Here is a 22,307-nt window from a genome sequence, read left to right on the forward strand (position 1 = left end):
GGTATCGTAACGTGACCTGGAGAAGGTGTGGATGGGCAGAAGATGAAGAACTTGGTTTGGAGAGTTTAGGTTGGGTATACTTAATAAATTTGATTTGCAGGATGTCAGATTTCACTTGGGCCCCAGCCTCCATCCTTAAGAACAACTAGAGATCGTGGCCAATGAGTGACGACAAAATACTATATGCCTTGCAGACTCTTCCTTTAAATACCACATCCAGGCAACATGAGAGCCTGGAATCTCTGTGGTTATTTTTTTTTTTTTTCTGTCTTAAATTATGACCCAAGATGAGGGAACTGTAGATAAGGAAAAGTTACTTGAAAATGCCAGGGGGTGGAGGGAAGAAGGAAGAATGAGCAAAAAAATACAAACTCCCATTTCTGTTTACTTTGAAAAGGAGCTTTCTCAGAGGACTTTCATGGTCATCAAAGCATGTAGTTGGCTATAATTACATTTGACTTCTGTACTTCACCACAAAAGAAGTAACATGTTCATATAGCCTGTCTTATTTCACTCTGGAATCCCTGTGTTTTTGTGTTTTGCTTGATTTTCCTGGTCCTCTCCAGCTACCCTGACCTTGGTCTTGTGGCTTGGTGTTGATGGTGGCTTCTAGGGGTCTTTTGCTTTGGTCCAGCCCTGTGTCATTGTATGAGCCACCACATAGGCTATCAATGTGCTTTCCATTTTCCCCCTGGCTAGTAGAAGGAAAACAATTTAATTTTGATAGACTGTCTATCAGTGGCTTTCATTGTGTCATTGGTTACCTCTTACTCTTCCACTTTGATGTAGACTGTTCTTTTTCCACCTTAAACTGTTCCCCTCAGTCCTAGGGAGAGAAGATACAGGAAGAGATGATGAACATGATTCATTGGAAAGCTGCATCATGCTTTCTACTAATGTCAGGGGCAGGTCTGTTTCCATGGAAAACATTTGTACGTTGGGTCTTCTGAGTTGTTTGGGGATGCGTGGCCTATTTCAGGCACTGCTACTGGTGGTGGTGGTTTCCAAGCAGATGTCCTGAACATCCTTCCATTTTTTTGGTGAGGGTGAAGAATTTTATGGCCTACAAGACCAGACTCACTGCCTGTATCACTGATTTCCCTGTGTTTTCTTTCTTAGTCTTGTGGAAACTTTTCATGTGTGAAATATTTCTAAGCATGAGCTTGCCATAATTTTCAGCCATGAAATCTATATTAGTGGGCACATGTGGGGGAGTTGGGTGCCTGGTTAATTGAATTTTCAAGGTTACAACAGGTGACCGCAAAAACCGTTTTGTCTCCTCCCGGGTTGTCAGTATTTTTCCCAGAATGAATGTTCCTCATTTCTACCTCAGTCGATTGAATGTGGCAAACAAAACAGGGCCCCTTTGGCAGCTCATGACTTAGCTATTCCTTCAGGGATGTGATGCTGAACAGCAAGTTCAGCTTTTTGCACTGGAAGGAAACTGTTTCAGCCCCTTTATTTTATAGATGGGCAGTGGAGGCCTGGGGGTGTGAGGAGTTTTCCAGCATTTATCAGTGGCAAATCCATTTCTGGAGCAGTAGTCATGAACTGACTCTGGAATCAGGCCAGCTTGAGTTTTTGCCTTTGCCATTTACCACCTGTCTGTTCACAGCTTTGAAAGTGACAGCAGCATGCGCAGTTACCTCATCTAAATGAACTTACATGAGAAAAATCAGCGGTTCCTCAAATAATGACCTTTTCATTCCACATTCAAAGTTATAACATTGATGAATGGAAAATATCCAGCCAATGTTGAACAAAACCCCATTATTCATAGATGTAGCTATACATCATTTTGCTAAAAATGTTAACTTCCACAAACCTATTGACAGCATCAGTAACTGTAGTTGAGTGTCCACCACTAAAGGATGATGGTCATGCTGTTAGTTTTACAAAGATATTGTAATACATTTCCATACACTTAGTGACTTAAAACAACACAAACTTATTTCCACACTCTTCTAGAGGTTGACATCTGAAATAATGCCAACAAGATTACAATCAAGGTGAGGTTGTGTTTCTTTGGTAAGCTCTAGAAAAGAAACAACTGCGTTACCTTCTCCAGCTTCTAGAAGCTTCCAGCATTCCTTCCTCTGTCTTCATAACCAGCAACTTCCTTCTCACTCCTCATTCTGCTGCCTTCTCTCGGATTATCTTCTGTCTTCCTCTTCTTCCCCATTAATGACCCTGGGGATTACCTATGGATCGTCTGGAAAATGTCACATAGTCTTCTCATCTCAAGGTCAATCAATTAGCAACCTCAATGCCCTCTGTAACTGTAGTTTTACTTTGCTATATTTTTTGCTATATAACCTCACCTATATATATATAGGTTCCAGGGATGAAGGCAAGCTCATCTTTGGGGATGATTGATCGCAGTCAGTTATTTCATAGCTCTGGTGTGAGAATCATCAAAATGCTTGAAAGTTACTACATAGTTGAAGAGGATAACAATAGGCTTAACAATAGGCTGCTAAGCCTACTGTTGGGAACAACCTCAAGAGGCAAGTGCTGATTTTACTGTTTGACTGGTGAGGAAATTGCAGCTTATGAGGCTCTGTCACATGTCCATAGGACATGCAGCCTGGAATTCCAGGGCAAGGATTTGAAGCAAATGTGCTCTACTGCAGTCTTAGCCTATTGCTTCATTGGATGACGCTGTTGTTATAGGCCAGGTCTTTTAGTGTCAAGTCCACTGTTCTTGGAATTTACTGTTCCCTCCTAGTCATCACTAACCACACAGATTAGGATGGTAGAGCAGAAACTGTCTGCTCGTATTTTCCTAGTATTCATGGGGCATCTGGCTGTTGGTACCACCTTCAGTGGTCTTCAGTGGTCTTCACTTCCTGGATCACTTGTCTCACATCAGCCTCCTCAGAATATAATATTATGTGTCAAACCTATGAAAATTTTCATCTCTATTGATTATCACCCTTACCAGTCCCTTCTTTCCTTTCAGGACATTTGCAAATCACTTTGGTGCCACCGAGTGGGCCACAGGTGTGAGACCAAGTTTATGCCGGCAGCGGAAGGGACCATCTGTGGCTTGAGTATGGTAAATTGCATACTTGTTAGTTTTTAGTTCTCCTAACTTGATAAGGCCAACGACCCAGATTTTCTGTACTATGAGCTTAGAATGGAATGTCTCAGTTGCATGTATTGCTAGATACTCTTTAACTAGGAGTATCTAGCAACTACTAGAACACTCCTTGCTGATTATTACTCAGCTGGCTCAAATTGCTTTAGACATTTTTTCTTTGTGTTGTTTTCCTGTGTTAGACATAGGCTTGGGTCAAAATATTGCTATTTCAAAGGGCAGGTAGCTTTCATTAGAAACCATTTTCCTTTCCACAGCAGACATCTCCTGTCTTACCCACTGCTCTAGCCCTATGAAGCTCTCCACAGTCACTGCAGCACTGAGTTCGATTCCCAGCCGGGGAGCTGACCCACATGGTGCACAGACCTCTCCTGTCTCACCTGCTTTTCCCCTCAGCCTTGTATTTCAGTAGATGTGCCTGATCTGTTCCCCACTCTGTCTCTGGTGAATCCACTCACCTCCCCCCCCACTACACACACCTCTCGCCTGTACCCAGTTTCTGTGTGCATAAATAAATAAATCTTTAAAAAATAATAATAATTAATAATCAGGGCAGGGGAACTTTGAGGAAGCCAGTAACTCTCCTTAAGCATGAAGTTGCTATTAGGGTTGTAGTGAATGAGAAAAGCATCCTACTCGGGATTAGATGTACATTAGAATAAATTCTGGTGAGTGGTATCTCAAGAGGGATATTGAGATTAAAGCTGAGGGAGAGAGACTGTCAATAAAAGCAAAGATGCAGGTACAACAAGTGAGCGTTCAGAGAATAATTCTGGCATTAAGGCATTAACCCAGAATCTCTTAAAGGACTGAACTTCCTTGGAGGGGGGAAACACTCATCATTCTTAGCTCTTGTTTTTTGTTTTTTTTTAAAGAAAAACATTTGTTAAATGGAGGGGTCAGGTGCAATTTTTAACCAGATACTTGGGTCTTAGGATGCCCTCAATAAGCATTTTTCTGACAAATGTACATATGAGCATTGTAGCTGCAATAAGAAAATGTATCAATCAAGTCAGAGAAAAAGAAGCACATCTTAAGTCATTTTTTGTTGTAAAGCATCAAAATTTAGAACTTACAACTGACTTACTGGACAGTGTTTGCATTAAGAAAGCAGCAATATAAGAGAAAACATAAGAAATAATAGCATATGTAAGGAAAATAAGTGATCCGTTGTACAGGGCTGAATTTATTACATAAATACACCTGGGATCTAACTCCATGGGCACTAAAATGCATTAGGTTTCAGTTAATCTGAGGAAGATCAAGCAAGAAGCTAGAAAATAAATGCCCTCGCCCTATTCCCTCCACCGTACAGTGTTAAAACACCATTAGAGGTCCTCCCTGGTGGCGCAGCGGGTTAAAACACTGCACTGAGAAGCTAAAGCCACTTCAGCATGAGTTCGATTCCCGCCTGCCCTGGAGGTGACCACATGGCGCGGCAGACCTCTCCTGACCCGCCCGCTGCTCCCCTCAGCAGTGTACTTCGTCGATCTGCCTGTTCTGCTCCCCACTCTGTCTCTGGTGAATCCTCTCGCCACCCCTGAGCCTCTGGCCTGTACCCCAGTTCTGTATGAACAAATAAAAAAATCTTTAAAAAAAAAAAAAAAAACACCATTAGAAAGCCTGGCGGTAAGTCCCTTCTGTCTCCACGCCAGCATAGTTTTTACTGCAGTCACATTTGGAGTTCACCAGCCTGCCTCCATTGGGGGACAGGATTTGCTGTCACTGATACTCCCAGAGCCTCACCTGAGTAGTGTTTTACTTGAGGTCTCTTGCAGAGCAGTGACAGCTCCATGTTTTGTTTGTTTGAAATGGATCCTTCCCCATCTCTCTCAAATTGCTGGTCCTTCCATGATAGTTGAACCACAAATACTCAAATATTTTCATGTTGAAATCCCTGTGCTTTTATTATGTCCTGGCTTTTAATTACAAGCAATGATAGAAATACATATGAGTAGACAGATGTATTTATATAATTTATATAAATTTATATAATTTATAATCATGCATATGAGTTGTATATGTAAAACTTCATACACATGTGTGCACTGTTGCATGTGTATATGTTCTGTTTAGACTTAATTTCTGTACTAGTCAAGAAAACCAGAGGAAATGCTCTGTCATCCCTCTACCCATGTTTACAATGACAACAGGAATAAAAGAAAGTCAGCTTAACTGAAGGTTGGAACATGTGTAAGAGCCACATTTGTGAGAAAGAAATTAGACTCAAGTGAAGATACACTGGTGGGTGCTTGATCTACAAGTTGAAAAGTATTTATGGAGCATTGGCTATTGAATTTATTTAAATCTAGCCTCATCTGTAGTTGTAGATACTCTAACAACCGTTTGACAAGTTAGTATTTTGGGGGGGGGGTTAGTTTCTCTAACTATTAACTCTAATCCTGGCAAGGATTTTTTTTTAAAGATTTATTTATTATTTAAGCACACAGAGCTGGGGTGCATGGGGCACTGAAGTGCAGGGGCAGTGAGAGGATCACCAGAGACAGAGTGGGGAGCAGAACAGGCAGATTGATGAAGTACACTGCTGAGGGGAGCAGCAGGCGGGTCAGGAGAGGTCTGCCACGCCATGTGGTCACCTCCTAAGCTTGGGGTCGAACTCACACTGAAGCAGCTGTGGCCAGTTTGCAGTGCCACGTCCTAACCCATTGCACCACCAGGAAGGGCCCTGATCCTGGCAAGGATTTTATTAGCTGCTACATGTGAAGGCTTCCTTCCCAACCTACTCCCTACCTGTACTGTTTCTGGCACATAGAAGCAACTTCATAAACTGTAACTACTGTTGCTGCTACTATTGTTGGTGCTGGCATTTGTTCTTGTTGTCTGTTGTTGCTGGCTATTTCCACTGCTGTTGACTATTTTTATTATTGTTGGCTATTCTTGTTGGCTATTGTTCTTGCTGGCTGTTGTTCTTGTTGACTATTGTTCTTGTTGTTGGCTATTGTTCTTTGTTGGCTATTGTTCTAGCTTCTGGCTGTTGCTGTTGTTGTTACTTTGTCTCCACCACTGAGCTAAGGTCCAAAGAGTCCCAGAGATTTCCTGGTCCGGAAGATCCAGATTCATGCTTATAGTAAACAGAATCCTCAAATGACCGATTGCCTTCCTCTTAAAAATTTTCAACAAGGTTATATGATTTCGTGCAAGCTCTGAGATGACAATTAATTCTGGGGAAAGAAAAATTAGAAACAGAAGAAATAATCAGCATATGGCAAGAATTTGAAGAAAGGAAGCAATATCTTGACCTAGACAAAGCACACTAGCCTCATAATAAATAGCCATGAAGCCAGATGCATCACCAAGTACTTAACTTGAAAGCCAAGTGAAGATCTGAAAGTCAGACAGCCTCCCCTTAATTCTGTAACCAAATCCCAACTCCTCTGCAGAATCTGGCACAGTCCAAACCCAAACCTTTTGGATCTAATTGCTGAAGCTTTTAGGAAAGTGTGCTAAGTCATGCAGAAGTTGCTCATAAAAAAGCACCACGGAGGAGAAAATAACTGACACCAAAGCCTCATGCAGCCCACAATGCAGAGATGACCAGGGAGCCTGGAATGTGTCCCAGTGGAGAAGTAATACAGAAAGGTTAGCACAGCAGACACCTCTGCCGGAGCTTGAGCCAGGCATTGCCACATGAGAGACCCAGAGCTGATTGAGGCAAACACTCAGCTCAGCATCATGAAGAGCTAAGGACACATACACAAAAAGAAAGAAAGCCAAAGGGTGAACTCTGAGAGCACAGTTTGCTTAGACTGGAAGTTACTCAGTTTCATGAGAAATGCTTTCCAGGGCTTGGTCTGGAATAAATGTGCACCTTTATATCTCTTTGTAAGATGAGATCATTATTCAGCTCAGTACATTCTGTGTTCACATCCTCAATACTGGTTCTTCAGGTTGTTCTTTAAGCAGGGCTCTTCTGAGCAACAGGGGTTGACCCTGGTGTGGCTGCATCTGTGCCGACCCCGGTCTCTTGGGTCGCCTGAGTGTCCGATGCTCAGCCTGTGGGCAGCAGATGTCTAGATGTCAGTTTCAGAAAATGCACATGGTCAACTTGGTGTTTTTAAATGTAGCCAGCAACAAAGTCCTTCTCCCACCTGCCCCTTGTTCTCCCCTTTGCCTGCAGACTGGTTTTTCTTGTTCACAGGCAGGTGTTTGCCTCTTGTTGAGCTTTCCCAAGGTGGCCTCTGACAGGAAATGTGTCACACATTCTTTTCACAGTGGTGTCGGCAAGGCCAGTGTGTGAAGCTCGGGGAGCATGGGCCCCGGCCCGTCCATGGCCAGTGGTCCTCCTGGTCGAAGTGGTCAGAGTGTTCCCGAACTTGTGGTGGAGGAGTCAAGTATCAGGAGAGACACTGCAATAACCCCAAGTAAGGCTCCTGCCCAAAGTCGGTGTTTATAAGACGTTAACCTTCAGCAGGTAACATGCTGGGTTGGGTTTGGTTTTTGTCTTTTCGTTCTGCTGATGCACCATTTAGAGTCATGGCAGTGAATAGTAATCACTGGGGTTTTCCTGGGTTCGTCAAAGGGCTGCTGCTCTGGAAAAGGTATGGTGGACAGAAACTAAATCCTGGGAAGTGTAATTCTTAGTGTGAGTATCTCAGTGTGAATATGATAGTCATGGGCCAGAGCAGAACCATTTTCTGAATCTAAGCTGCAGCCACAGCTCCATGCCCGGTGCTGTATAACTGAGAAGCTTGGCTGTTGGGACGCGTGTGTCTGTAGAGCTGATGGGCTGCAGACAGTGTGCTGATCTTTGCCTTCCAGGAATACACATCAGCACATGCTGACAGATCTGCCTGACTTTCCAGGAGAAAACAGAAATCCAAAAAAAAAGCCATGTGGACAGTTTCCCAATTCTTGGAAATATTGACAACAATTCAACCTCCTTTCAAAGTAAAATGAATGCAACACATTGAGGTTGAGACACACCATCAATGGCTTGAAACTGGGTCGTGTTTATTGCCAGGCACCCGTTGGTCTCACCGTGCTGGGAGGCAGAATGCAGATACTCGCACCTGCTCTAATTCCCACGTAGGAAGCACCTGAGCTGTGTACTTCTCGATCGACATGGTGATGTAGAAAACAGCTCAGGTTTGAGAGATGGGAAGATAGGACTCCAAATCTTTGGTCTGCCACTGACTAACTGTGACTTAGGTTTACGTGTAATAATGAAGGAAATAAAGCACGGTCCCAAAGGTTTGGGAGGATTCGGAACTGAATCTGTACACTGTTATATACACCAAGGAGCATCCAGTGGGCCTTAAGCAGAAGATACCAGGACCCATGTGGTTTTCACCATCTTTACCCAAACCTCATCAGGATCACATAGTAACAGATGGTCAACCCTCAGAAGGAGCGGGGAGAGGCCTTGCTGATGAAATTGGGCTTTGGAAAATGCAGGGAAGGAGAGTGAAAAGAAATTGATAAAACCCGGGGAAGCAGTAGATTGAGTTTTACAACACCATTTGAGTGTTGGCACAGCCTGGACATTAAGAACATAGACTTTTAATCCCAAAACAACCTGGGTTTGCCTCCTGGCCTGTCATTTCTAAACAGTTTTTTCTCCCGGCTCTAGATTCCTCATCTGTTAAAAATGGGGTAATGACACTCCTCCCTCAACTTGAGTCACTATGTGTAAAGTACTTTTAAAAAGTGCCTGGCATGTTGTGAGCATTGCATAAATGTTTGGAAAACCGAGAATTAAAACAAATAATGAAAAGAGAGCAAAAAGACATTTTAAGAGAAAAATGGTATTTCATCTGAGTCAGCAGTCTGAGATGGATAAACAGACTAATTTGTTCCAAAATATAGGGGAAGTGTTGGGACATACCCTGACCATGGTTTCTTGCACCCTTTTTGGTATATCTCAGACTAATCCAAGATTTCTCAACTTCGGTACTACAGTTTCTAGGGAGGAGGGTTTTTTATGGTGGGGGATTTTCCTGTATATGATTACACTGGGACATGGATACCAGGAGATGCCTCCCTCATCCCCCAACCTCCAAGCTGTGATCATCATCCCAGACATTGCCATAGGTGTACTGTAGGGGGCAGTAATGAGAACCAGTCACTAGGTATGATGATTGGGGGCTTGTGATACCTTTACAACCTGTACTAGATTATTAAAACCCACCCTCCTCACACTTTGAGTGTAACCCATGTCTTGGACAGAATCATTATAATGATTATATTACTTTTCATTTTTGCAGCATATTTCATGGCTCTGGTTATCATACATCACAACATTTTACAATCTCGGTATTTTCCCAAGAAAGAAAGAGATTACCTAATTTAATAACTCTGCTGGTAAAGTGCATGAATGACACCCCTGAGATTTAAATTAAAATCTCTCTCATATCTTCAGGGTTGAACACTCTCATTATAATAAAGCATTGTTCATGGAAATACCACACTGTAATTTTAGAGATGCCTAATAAAAGAATTAATCACTAAAGTAGTTCCACTTGGTACAGTTTTCTCATTTTAAACAAGACTAAGGTTAATCAGGATAGTGTTTAATTATGCATGAGAGAAAACAAATAAATGATCAACTATCCCAAGACGATTGAATTAGTTGCTCTCTGTTCTGATTTCATGTTGTAGTAAAACTGTTTTTCCCTATTTCAAGTTCCTGATTTCTTTCTCCAGTTAAAGCATTTGGTCTGTCCACATCACTCAACCTAACTCTTTGCATTTTGTTTCATGTGAAAAGCAGTGTGAGCTTTTTATTTCCCATCATGATGGCTTTCCCAGAACATATTTTGTTTCATCAAAAATGAATTATTCCTGGCTGATTCTTGAGTTTGTACAGCCTTTCAATTTCAAAGGAGTTTAAAGGTTATCTGATTCTGTTTTTCTGAAAGGCACATACACCCCTTCTTTTTTCCCACGTCCATGGCAGACATGTTTAATTGGCTGAAGTCCAGTTTTCTACGAAAGCCTGCTCTGCTCAGGAGTCTTCTCAAAAATACTTCTCCAGGCATTGACTGTCAGTTAGGTGAGAACAGGGACATGCACTGCCTTCTGTGATCTTATGCAGTGTTTCCGGGGGGGGCAGTAGGGCCATTCAGAGCAGCCCTTGACCAGGTCACAACCTGGCAGTGGCACAGCCTGACCAAAAGCCTGTTGATCACTTTTCTGGCTCCCTAATATTTGATTACTAGCCTGTAGAAGAGCCTGCTAAAACTATACTCAAGAAAATGTGTAGTGTCACTAAGTGCCCAAATTCAATATTCAAATATTCAAACGAAAATTAAAGGGACAAAGGCATTCTAAAATGCTCTTCAAAAATCTCTCCTGAAAAAGAATGCTATAAAACTAGACTCATAACACCAGAATAATAATTGAATCATATCTCTGGCCCATTTTCCACAGAGTAAGTTCCAGGCATTGCTGATTATCAGCATCGCCAAACGTCCTTTAAGAAACACTGATTTCTGGATCTTCCCCCTTGTATAATCTTATTGAGAAAGCCTGTGAAAAGAACCAGGGATATTTACATATTTATATTATGTTACATTTATATTTTATATTATTGTGTATTATATATGCACACATACATACTGTTGGATATAGGTTATAATGTATATTACATTTATTTTATGCCATACTTTATATATTTTGTATAGATAATGTATATATATTAAATATATTTATAATATATGTATGTTACATATGTATATGTTATAACATATTATATATTTGTGTATTACATATTTGTGACATTATGTATGTTATGCATTCATTTTATATTTGTATGCATTGTACACATTAGATAGATAGATAGATAGATAGATAGATATTATATATAAAATACCTTCCAAACTCATTCTTACAGTAGCCAATCAGCCAGCATTGTAACCATTTATAGTGAGGATATAATAAATTACTCAGAAGCAAACATGGGTGTGTAATAATATAATTAGCTAATATAATTTATAGTTATATTAGGTGTATGATTTTACAATAACCTAATATAAAAACAAATTAGGTACATAATAATAAATATTAAGTGCATAGTTTTATAATAGCCTAATATAAAAATAAAATCTTCTGCCTAGACATTTCTTCTGACTATATTTTATATTTTATATATTTTACTCTTCAATGGTATACTAGTAAAATTTTCTGTTAATTTATGCTAATGGACATTTTTAAAGATACAGAAAAATGGTGACTTAGAAGATTTAGTGGAAAATTCTAAACTTTTAACATAGAATTTATTTGAGCTAACTCTGTCCTCAATTTTTTACACACATTGCAATCATCAGAACTGTTCACATTTTACAGAGTAGGAGGTTCAGTACAATTGCTTATAGATAAAGTGGGAAGAGACAAAGAAGATTGAAAGCCTCATTTGCCCCATTTGTAGCTAGCTGCCTAGTCTTCGTGACTTCCTTTTCCTCTTCCTTGCTTGGCTCAGCCAAGAAAGACTAGAGAATCCTAGAAAGTCAAAGGTCTGAGCTCAGCTCTATGTCTTCCTAATGGTGAGCTTCACACAGCAAACTTTGCCTGCTCTTCTATAGAGTCACTGCTCATGTCTCTATAAAATGAGCAATGTCTCTGTGACTTTTGAGATCAATTCCATGTCCTAATGTCCAAGTTGAGATAGTGACACATGGTCTTCGTTAACTTTATTGAATTTGAATAGTCTAAATGAGTGTTATTTGTAAAATCTCTGACAGAAATTCTCACTAAGAAAGTTTTAAATATACCTTGTAAAGGCAACCAGGAATAATAAGGATCTCAGATGACACTTGAAAGCCTTTCTAAGTGCTTTTTAAAACATGATTTAAGAAGTTCAGGGATTTGATCTAGTACAATGACTGCTGAATTTTAAGTAGTTGGCTCCAAAATGTTTTGAAATAGTATAAAAATCTCATTCTGGCAGTGTGACATTTCCCATTTCTGTTGAATCCATTTTAGTATGCAGTTATAGGAGGATTTGATAAACTATGCTGAAGCAAATCTGGGGGTGGTTTATAGCATTCTTGTACTTCCTAAAGAGACAAGGCATTTTAATCACATAAATTTATTAATCTGGAACCTCCTTTCATGTTATGTGTTTGCATTGAACTTTTGTACAAGACAATACATCATTGGGTTTTAGACTATGGAGAAAACTACAAAAATGTGTGAATGAAAAGAGGGAATTGCTTTGTGCCTAGAATAAGCTGGATAAGACGTTATTAGTGTTAGAATGATTATCATCAAAAAAAAAAACAAGAAGCAACAAGTATTGGAGAGTTTGTAGAGTAAAGCAAACTCATGCACTATTGGTGGGAATGTAGACTGGTACAATCACTAAAGAAAACTTAGAATAGTAATGCCATATGCTATTCTAAGTATTCTAACTATTCTAACTATTCTATTTCTGGGTATTAAGATGAAGAAAGCAAACAAAAACTGCAAAAAGTTATATGATCTCCAGCTTTATTGCCACATTATTTACAAATACCAAAAACATGGAAACACCCTGTGTGCCCACTGAGGAATAAAGAAAATGTGGTATATCCATGCCACAGAATACTACTCAACTATGAAAAAGATATGCTGCCATTGCAACAACACAGATATACCATGAGGGGATTATGCTAAAGTGGAATAAGTCAGATGAAGAAAGGCAATGTATGATTTCACTTATGTTGATAAAGAAACAAAACAAGTGAACAAACAAAACAAAAGCATACTCATGTATAGAGAAGATACTATCAGTTGGGAAGAGGACTGAAGGTTAGGTAAATTGGAGAAACAGTCAATTGTGTGGTTGTGGATAGAAACTAGACTTTGGGGTGATAATAATGTATAGTATACAGAAATAGAATCATAATGCTATACAACTCAGAATTTTACAGTGTTACAAGCCCATGCTATGTCAATAAATTTTTATTTACAATTGTGTTTCATTTTTGTAATACTAAAAGTGGTGGTTATTTTCAGTGTGTTTTGTGTTCCTTTTTTCTGTATTTTGCTTTCTGCTTTTATAGTCTACCTTCCAAAATCTTGAAGAGTCTGCCATCAGACTGAATTTTTTTTATTCCAATGGTATTCCCACCTCTGAAAATCCATGGCCTGTTGTGTTGATAGGAATAGAGTAGGCCACCTGCAAATTTAAGAAATGATTATTCAGATGAAAACAAGGAATTTTTTTCCTTAGAGTTTAGAATCAATCAGAATAAGATGTATCAGAGTCTGACAATAATTTAAATACCAGCTCAATGACTGACAAGACTGGATTAGAGAGTGGAGCACGTGGGAGTTCTTCTCTTTCTCCTCTGTGTCCTGACCTTCTGCATAGTAGCTTGTGCATGGCAAGCTATAGGAAGATGGTGAGAATATCTGCAGTAAGAAGAAAAGCTTGAGAGTAGCTTGGTCTGCTTGTAAAGAGTTTTGGTGCCAATACCAGAGCATCTATGCTTGTGTATGTAGCCCACAATGCAGGTCCTAGATAAATAAGAACATGTAGGTGTATGTATAGATTTCTTTACTTGAGATGAGATGACAATTGTCAGGAATGTTTTCACCAATTCTGTGGAAATGGTAAGAATGTAAAAAGTGATCAGAGAGGGAAAATTGCTCTGACAGACCAATTCCAATTAGTGAACAATAATAGTAACTACCCAAAGGCTATGTTGAGAAAGATGTTGAGGGCATGTTGTGTTCTACAAAAAATAAAAGAAAAAATATACCTGATTGATTAGTTATGCCTGCCAGGAGACACAATAAGAGACATTGTGAGGCATATGTGATATACATCTGTTCTTATAGTAAACCATAAATGCTGTGTGAGACAGTAGGACAGTACTTGTCCCAGTTGTCACTCCATGCACTCACCCCTGTGGTTAAGAGTAAGTCTTTTGATAGCTAACAATGAAGTTCTTTCATTTTGTCTTCAGGCCTCAGTATGGTGGGAAATTCTGTCCAGGATCCAGTCGTGTTTATCAGCTCTGCAACATTACCCCTTGTCATGAAAATAGCTTGGATTTTCGAGCTCAGCAGTGTGCAGAATATAATGGCAAACCCTTCCGAGGGTGGTTCTACCAGTGGAAACCCTATACAAAAGTGGAAGGTAAGGTGAATTCTGGGAACCTCAAGCCTATGTGGACAATAAAGTGAATGAACAACACAGAAGAGATGACTGCCCCATGTAAAAGATTTTCAGTGTTTACCTTTTATACCCCAGGTCCATGCTGGTCCACTTTTTCATTCAATTCTAGAGACTTTATTTTTCCACATTTTTTACCCCCACAAGACACTCCATATCTTCCAGATCTATAAGCCAAAAAGTTCAAATGTTTGGAATGTACTTACGTTTCTAAACTTACCTTTGACACTTCAACAATGAAGTCTCCCAGGGATGTTCATTGAAATTGGTATAAATTGTCCAGACCAAAAGTCGTTGAAAGGGTATATTCCCCACAGACACTCTACTCAGTCACTGACATGTTAGGTGGTTCTAAGCTTAGGAAGGTCCATTGGCAGAGTGACATACACACACATATGTATGTATATTTAATCTTCTGCGCTCTCATCTTATGTAAAATTTAGAGGGCAATTAATAAAGCTGCTATTAAAAATTCCTGAGTGAGAAAGTTTTAATCTGCCCATACAACTGCATGTTCTGTCCCTAATAATCTTAAATTCTTTCACTTTGAAGATTTAACTTTGTCCTTTATTGAGCAGTTTCATGGGCTTTCTGAAGCACAAATATTTTTGCAAAGTGTTTACACATTTGTTGTAAAACTGTTGTCAGGGATATCACACGGCATCGCCTACACAAGGTCTCATGTGAGAATTCCTCGCCAAGAAGAGCTTTGTCTGTTTTAGAAATTGGCAAAATCACTCCTTTCTGATAACAAGAGCTCTATAAATACAATACTTTTTTCCTTTCGCCTGTGATACCAGTAAATTCTCAGGAACTTAGTGATGAATAAAGTTACAGTTTTTAGCCTGTAAGCTTGGTTTATTTCCTTCTTTATTTTCACAATGATTATTCTGTGTATATATATTTTTATGAATATTGATCATTTTCCTTTGTTTCCAAAGTGCCTATTTATCTAAAGTAATTGTGCCCTAAATCCCAGTCAGCAAAGTGCATCCTGGAAGCCAAATTGGGCTTTTTTTTTTTTTTAGATAAAAGTTTTATTGAAACACAGCCACACTCCCATCATTCACATCTAGTCAATGACTGGCCCTAAGATCTAGAAAGACTAACATGTCTATTGCCCAAGGAGAGAAGCCACACAACCCATCAACTATGTGTATCATGCCTGTTGCTGTAGACTTAAAAAAAAAAGTAACACTAAATTCTTTAAATAAGTAAATAAAAGTCTTATGTATGAATATGAAGCAGTGGGGTCTTGATTACTAAAAGGGATTCCTTTTTAAAAACTGCATCCATTTTCTTTAATATATGTGCACACCCGTAAAGATTGACAGCGCATTTTGTGTTTTGATCAGCTGTCTCACTATTACCTTTGACAGTCCTGTTACTTTCTGGATCCCCTCATGATCATGTCCTCTCTCAACCTCTTTGCTTCTAGAGGAGGATCGGTGTAAACTGTACTGCAAGGCCGAGAACTTTGAATTCTTTTTTGCAATGTCTGGCAAGGTGAAAGACGGTACTCCTTGCTCCCCAAACAAAAATGATGTTTGTATCGACGGGATTTGTGAAGTAAGAGAACATTCCTGCTTTGGGATGTGTGACCCAGCTTGTGTTTCTCATATCAAATGAGTGTTGTAATGAATGTGGTGGGAGGGGAGGGGAGAAGGCACCCACCATCCCCAATAGTGCATGAGCACTGTCTCCCAACCCTCTCCTTCTCTCTGTACAACCTCACCTGGTTTTTCAGTTTCTCTTTCACTCTTCCCGCCACTGATAATGAATGGCATTGATGCTCCATGCTGCTTTACATTTTAGATTTAAAAATTAAATAAGAATGTAGATGGTAACAGTAAACTTTCATAGCATCTTAGCTAAATACATTGATGACAGGATTAGACTCTCACAGGAATGATTTGAAACAGGACCCTGTCTCATTTGTTTTTCTTTATATTCGGATATGTACTTTCTCTTTTAATTTAATCTGAGCTTGTGTGAGTGTGTGTTTTGTACTTAGTTTCAGCAGTGGAACTGGCCTGAATAAACTCATCTGACATTAGTAGCCATGACAACTTTTTAGTCCTGTTATACAGATGGAGAATCTCAGCCTTAGCCAAGCAGCTGTCAGGAATGCTAGGAAACAGCAGAAATGTTGTTTGGATCGGTCCGGTTTCTCCATGTTTGTTTTTGCTGCTGTTTGTTTTTTGGGGTTACATTCATGTACAACACTGTGTTATAGGGATACAGGTCCAGATCTGTCATGTACCTAGTAATGACAGAGCAAGGATGTGAACCTCTACTCTGTCAAACTTGAAGCTGCTGTCCACTTTAAATCTGTACTACCTTCCAAATATTATGGAGATACAGAAAACTGTAGTGCTACATGATTTTTAGCTCAGTGATTTCTCTGATCTTTGTCTCTCTCCACCCCCATTTTTTTGGTCACAGCCAGTGGGATGTGACCATGAACTTGGTTCTAAGGCAGTTTCCGACGCCTGTGGTGTTTGCAAAGGTGATAATTCGACCTGCAAGTTTTATAAAGGCCTCTACCTCAACCAACACAAAGCAAATGGTAAGAGATGCTGTTTCATCACTGTGTCTGCTGGAACACACCATTGCTGCCTACCCAGGTTGAGTCTTGCTGATATGGTGCAGTAGCTTTTAGAAGCTCACCTGGCATGCTAGTGAAATGGCTCATTCCAGTTGTGCAAGAACCTGGGAGGGTAGGTGGTTTTTCAGTGTGAGCAGTTTCATCAGTATACTATATCCCAGAGATGTGTTAAGCAAATGCCTTTCTATCTGGTATTTATTTTAGAAAAAGTTTTCTTTGGAGGATGAATATTAATTGTTTTGGGGGCAGTGTTTTTGGGGAATCCATAGTTTTTCCTTTAGTAAGACATTTGCACTTTTCTCTTTCTTCACCATCATCCCTTTCTTTTCCCCTCCCCCTTCTCCTGCTAAGCTGCGGAACCCTCAGGATGCTTACTAATGTCCCTTGGTTTTTGACTGTGTTTTCCACTATCTTAATTGCCTACCATATAATGTCCAACATTGGCTTTTTTATTATTCTGACTTGCTTTGATGCATAAAATTTTTTTCAAATTCTCATTCTGTTGAAAATGATTGCATTACATCCTTTCTCGTGGCTGTGTAATATTCCATGGTGTGTATGTACCACATCGTGTTGATCCATGTATCTGTTGTTGAAAGAGATTTAGACAACTTCCATGCACCAGCTATGGTCAGTAATGCTGGTGTGAATATTGTAGAACACATGGAATTTTTTGGTGATGATTTCATATTCTGTGAATACATGCCCAAGAGTATGATTGTCAGTTCTTACAGTATTTCTGTTGCTTTCCATAATGGCTTCACCCCAAAGTGGGGGTCTTCGTTCTCTATATCATTTCCAGCACTTGTTGGGTTCTTTTCGTATATGTCCTTCTCACTGGTATGAGGTGGTATCTCATTATGATTTTGTACCTCTCTTATTACAATGGACATCTTCTCATGAGTCTTTTGGCCTCATTAGTGAACTTTCTGTTCATGTCTGCTGCCTATTTGTTAATTGGAGTGTTTGTTCTTTTTGTTGCTGAGTTTGTGTGTGTGTGTGTGTGTGTGTGTGTGTGTGTGTATCATGGATATTACCCCTTCAGTTATATAATGTGTAAGTATTTTTTCCATTCACTAGGGGGTCTAGGTAATCACCTGACACACCTTTCTTCGGTGTTCCTACCTTGGAAATGGAGCAGTTGGTCACCTTTTCTTCAGAGAACAGGGGTGAATGTCACTTTATGACTACACTATTAAAAAAAAAGTCCTCTTCATGTTTCTGGATATTTCTAGTCACCTCTCTCCAACACATAGTGAGAAAAACAGAAACATTCTCTTCTTTCCTTCTAGAATATTATCCAGTAGTCATTGTCCCAGTGGGGGCCCGAAGCATTGAAATCCAAGAACTACAGATTTCCTCCAGCTACCTCGCTGTTAGGAGCCTCAGCCGAAAGTATTACCTGACAGGGGACTGGAGTATCGACTGGCCTGGGGAGTTCCCCTTTGCTGGGACCACATTCGAATACCAGCGTCCCTTCAACCGCCCAGAACGCCTCTATGCCCCAGGACCCACAAATGAGACGCTGGTCTTTGAAGTAAGTCCCCTCTGTTGGTTGAGTTCTTGGTAGCACCTGCTGAATTTATAGTGAGGACATCAGTTTGAGCTAGTTTAAATAACTTCCAATCCTTCTATTTCATATTTGTTTGTTGATAGGCTAAATTGCAAAGTGCAAAGGAGAAAAGAGAATTCTATTTTGGGAAGCAGGGCAGGAGCTCATGAGTCTCCAAGAGAATGCCTTGATTTTCACAATTAGATGGCAACCTTTCACTATTATACCTGGCTTTTGGGAATGCCAAGGATGTAGTAGGAATGTTGTCCAGTTAGACTGGTCCAGGTTTTCTATGTCTGCTCTTTGTTTTTTGGTGTTGCTGCTGTTTTATGTTTTTTGAGGTAACATTGATTTCCAACATTGTATGTTTTGGGGCACAATCTCATACCTCTGCAAATAATGATTAGCACACCATGCCCACCACTGAAGTGCCAAGAATCTTCCACCATAGTCCAATAAGTGCCATACCCCCATTACTCTAAACCAGACCCCCATCATCCTCAGTCACATTTCTAGGGTTTGTATTGGCTTGGTTTTATCTGGACCTTGCCTTGTTTTTTTTACATTTTATTTATGAATGAAATCTTCCAACATGTATCTTTCTCCTGTTGACTTATTTTGCTTAGCATCATCCCTTCCAGTTCCATAAGAGTTCACCCTTCTTATTCTCTCTCTACAGCTGAGTAGTACCCTAAGTTCTTTATCTACTCAGCTGTCTTTGGACACTTTGGTTGTTTCCATACATGGCCATTATAAACATAAACAGTGCTGCAGTGACCATAGGGATGTATAGGTCTGTTTTTGTTTCCTTGAGGTCAGTGCTGAGGAGAGGGGTTGCTGGATCACATATGTCTGCCCTTTGGATGGTTCATTGTAGCTCTTTACCACGAGAGTCATCTGTACCGGAAGGCAGATGATGTAATAGAAAAACGACAAGGTTAAGGGCCAAAAAACCCTTAACTTATGGCAAACCACCTTTGTTTTGTAAGTTGTTATTTCCTTAGTTGCGAGAGAAGAAAAATGTAGTAACTGCAATAGAAGCTGCCAACATATCTGCAAATGATTCTATGAGACAATTATTATATATGCATTCTTTCTGATCCTCATCACGTCTCTGGTTTGCTTCTCCCAGTCTCTGAGTTGGATCTGGTTGTTCGTTTTCAGTGGCAAGTGCTTGGCTTCAGATTATGTAAAAGTCAAACTGGTGGCACTTACTGATCACTTCTGTAACCAGACACTCGTGTAAGTCACTCAGAGCTTCTATTTCTCACCTATAAAACTGAAGTAGTAAACCTACCTCACCTACTTGCCAGAAAAATAACCAGCAAAGTGTGATGAAATTTTAAAAGATTTGCCTAACTCCCACAGCTAGGAAAGAAGTGGAACTGAATGGAACTCCAAATTTTTTCCATCTAGGGTATGACATGTACATACATCCAGTTACTGGCTCTTCCCAAATAAAGGAAACAAACTTAATATTATTATTAATAGGCACAAACCTTAATCATTTAGTAAGGAAAATGATTCCAGGGTAATTTTTAAAATTAACCACATGTGACAGGATTCTAAGTCAGATGTTGTACATACAGCATAGCTAAGGGTACATACTCCTAGCTAACTATGTAACTTGGACACATTTCTTTACCTCTTTGTCTCTGAATATGAAGATTGTGAGTTGGGCAAACTGTACCCACTATTAGGACTACTGAAGGCTAATATAAGATGAGTTCAACACTTACAGAGTACTTGGCACATAATGTTTTTTAACCATTATCATTTACCTCCTGGACGTGTCACACACATATTAGAGGAGAAATCCATACCTCACACCGTGGTTTATAAACCACATATCCAGTTTCACAACCAGCTCTGCAAGTGTTAGAATGCAACAGCCCAGCATCTTAATGCCAGGTGATTTCTTATAAAAATGGCATTTTTGACATCTCTTCAGAAACAGGAATTCCTAGCCTCAGTCAGTACTTGAGTTTGCTACCTTTGCCCTACACTGGATTCCTGAGTTCACTTACCTTGTCCCCCAAACTTGAGCTACCTGTCTGTGCCACTTCTGTGTGATGGGAGGACCCTCAAAGATCTCGCCACCCTTATTCATAGAAGACCTGTTACTGGGAAACATTCTTTTTCCAACCCTCTCAGCTCTTTCCTTTCAGATGATCAGAGTAGAAAGCCCAAATGCAATTGGACTAAAGTTAGGGTGATTTAGAGCTTAGCCAGGAATCTAGTCACTGAAATTACAGAGCCCTTAACTTGAGCGTAACAACTGAACTCTGGTTAAACATTTCTGGCATCTTTCAATCCCGCTTTAAAAAAAAAAAAGATGCATACAGAACTGGGGTACAGGCCAGAGGTGCAGAGGGTGAGAGGATTTACCAGAGACAGTTTGGGGAGCAGAATAGGCAGATCTACTGAAATACACTGCTGAGGGGAGCAGTGGGCGGGTCAGAAGAGGTCTGTCGCGCCATGTGGATCAACTACGGGGCAGGGATTGAACTCGTGCTGAAGTGGCTTTAGCTTCTTAGTACTGTGCTTTAACCAGCTGTGCTACCAGGAAGGGCCCCCACTTTTTTTTTTTTTAAAGATGCCTGTATTCTGATTGTTTCCTAGTCAGCATCAGAGCAGCCAACTTCTTTCCCTTTTGTTTCAGAGAGGTGTACTCCACTTGCCAGTATCAGCTGTAGCTCAACATGGTCTTGTGACTTCCTAAGAGATCTTTACCCCACCTCTAAGCCAATGTGCACAGCCCCAGTGCAGCACTTGAAACAGAATGGAGCTCAGGAAGCAGGGCTCAGCAGCTCTCACGGCTTCTGCTGTGAGCAATCAGAATAAAGCACCTTCATTCCCAGTGAGAAATATGTTCCCTGCTACTTCACAACAGGCAGCTGTTTCTGTTGTTGTTTCTCTGATTCGGTTCCTAAACACAAGCTTGTTCCAGAAGCTTTTTACAGATCTGTTTGCCTTTAGACATATATTTTCTGCAGGAAAACCAGCATAGTAAGACCAGAAATGATGGACAGTGCAAAGCAGTGTGGAGGAGTTCTTCCTTATTTTCATCTTTGGAACCAAAATATCTCCTGACCCAATCAGTGCTGGTCAAATTAATCTGATGATCAACACACATTTTAGCTGTGCTTGGTTGAATTTAAGCCCTAGCCCCTACCTACCTCATTCATCTGTGTTTTTTTTTTTTAATATTTATTTATTTATTTGTACAGAACTGGGGTACAGGCCAGAGATGCGGAGGGTGAGAGGATTCACCAGAGACAGAGTGGGGTACAGAACAGGCAGATCGACGAAGTACACTGCTGAGGGGAGCAGCGAGCGGGTCAGGAGAGGTCTGACTCGCCATGTGGTCACCTCCGGGGCAGGCGGGAATCGAACTCATGCGGAAGTGGCTTTAGCTTCTCAGTGCTGTGCTTTAACCCGCTGAGCCACCAGGGAGGGCCTCATCTGTGTTTTTAATGCTGACTGAAAGTAAATCTTTGGACCATTCTAAAATCATTCCAGATGTTCAGAAGCTATTTTTGAGAGATAGGATGATGGCCTCATGGAGTGATTCTCCAAAACTAGCAGACTGAGAACCCTCTCTCCTTGCAAATACAGGCAGCTGCTTGGGATAGTAATGATAAAATGTAAGAGAAGCTTTGGATAGAGCTAAATAAAAGTATAAAAATACCAAATCTTCTCCAGCTTCAATTAAATATGCATAATATTTCTTTTACATAATTTTTATTAGAATAAGAAGTCTAGCAATATCTATATTAATGCAACATGATAGTTTCACCACTGTGGAATAATAATTTGCTCAGTTATTGTTTTACAAAATCTTACTTTATGATGCTCATGCTGCTTATAGACTCAATGAAAGCTTAAATTAATGTCCTAGGAATGTGACCCGTCTGAAACAATCTGG

General features: G+C 40.1%; 1 protein-coding gene across 1 annotated transcript in view; it reads left to right on the forward strand.

Moving 5' to 3' along the window:
- ADAMTS18 (ADAM metallopeptidase with thrombospondin type 1 motif, 18) overlaps positions 1-22,307 on the forward strand; it is a 130,902-nt gene that overhangs the window by 81,657 nt on the left and 26,938 nt on the right. Inside the window, exons 11-16 of the mRNA XM_004690360.2 lie at positions 2,963-3,058; positions 7,334-7,482; positions 14,011-14,183; positions 15,658-15,788; positions 16,665-16,788; positions 18,120-18,364. Coding sequence (XP_004690417.2) covers positions 2,963-3,058; positions 7,334-7,482; positions 14,011-14,183; positions 15,658-15,788; positions 16,665-16,788; positions 18,120-18,364 — 918 coding nt within the window. The remainder of the gene's footprint in view (positions 1-2,962; positions 3,059-7,333; positions 7,483-14,010; positions 14,184-15,657; positions 15,789-16,664; positions 16,789-18,119; positions 18,365-22,307) is intronic.

Source organism: Condylura cristata, unplaced genomic scaffold (assembly GCF_000260355.1).
Source record: "Condylura cristata isolate star-nosed mole 26May11 unplaced genomic scaffold, ConCri1.0 scaffold00028, whole genome shotgun sequence".
Classification (NCBI taxonomy): Eukaryota; Metazoa; Chordata; class Mammalia; order Eulipotyphla; family Talpidae; genus Condylura; species Condylura cristata.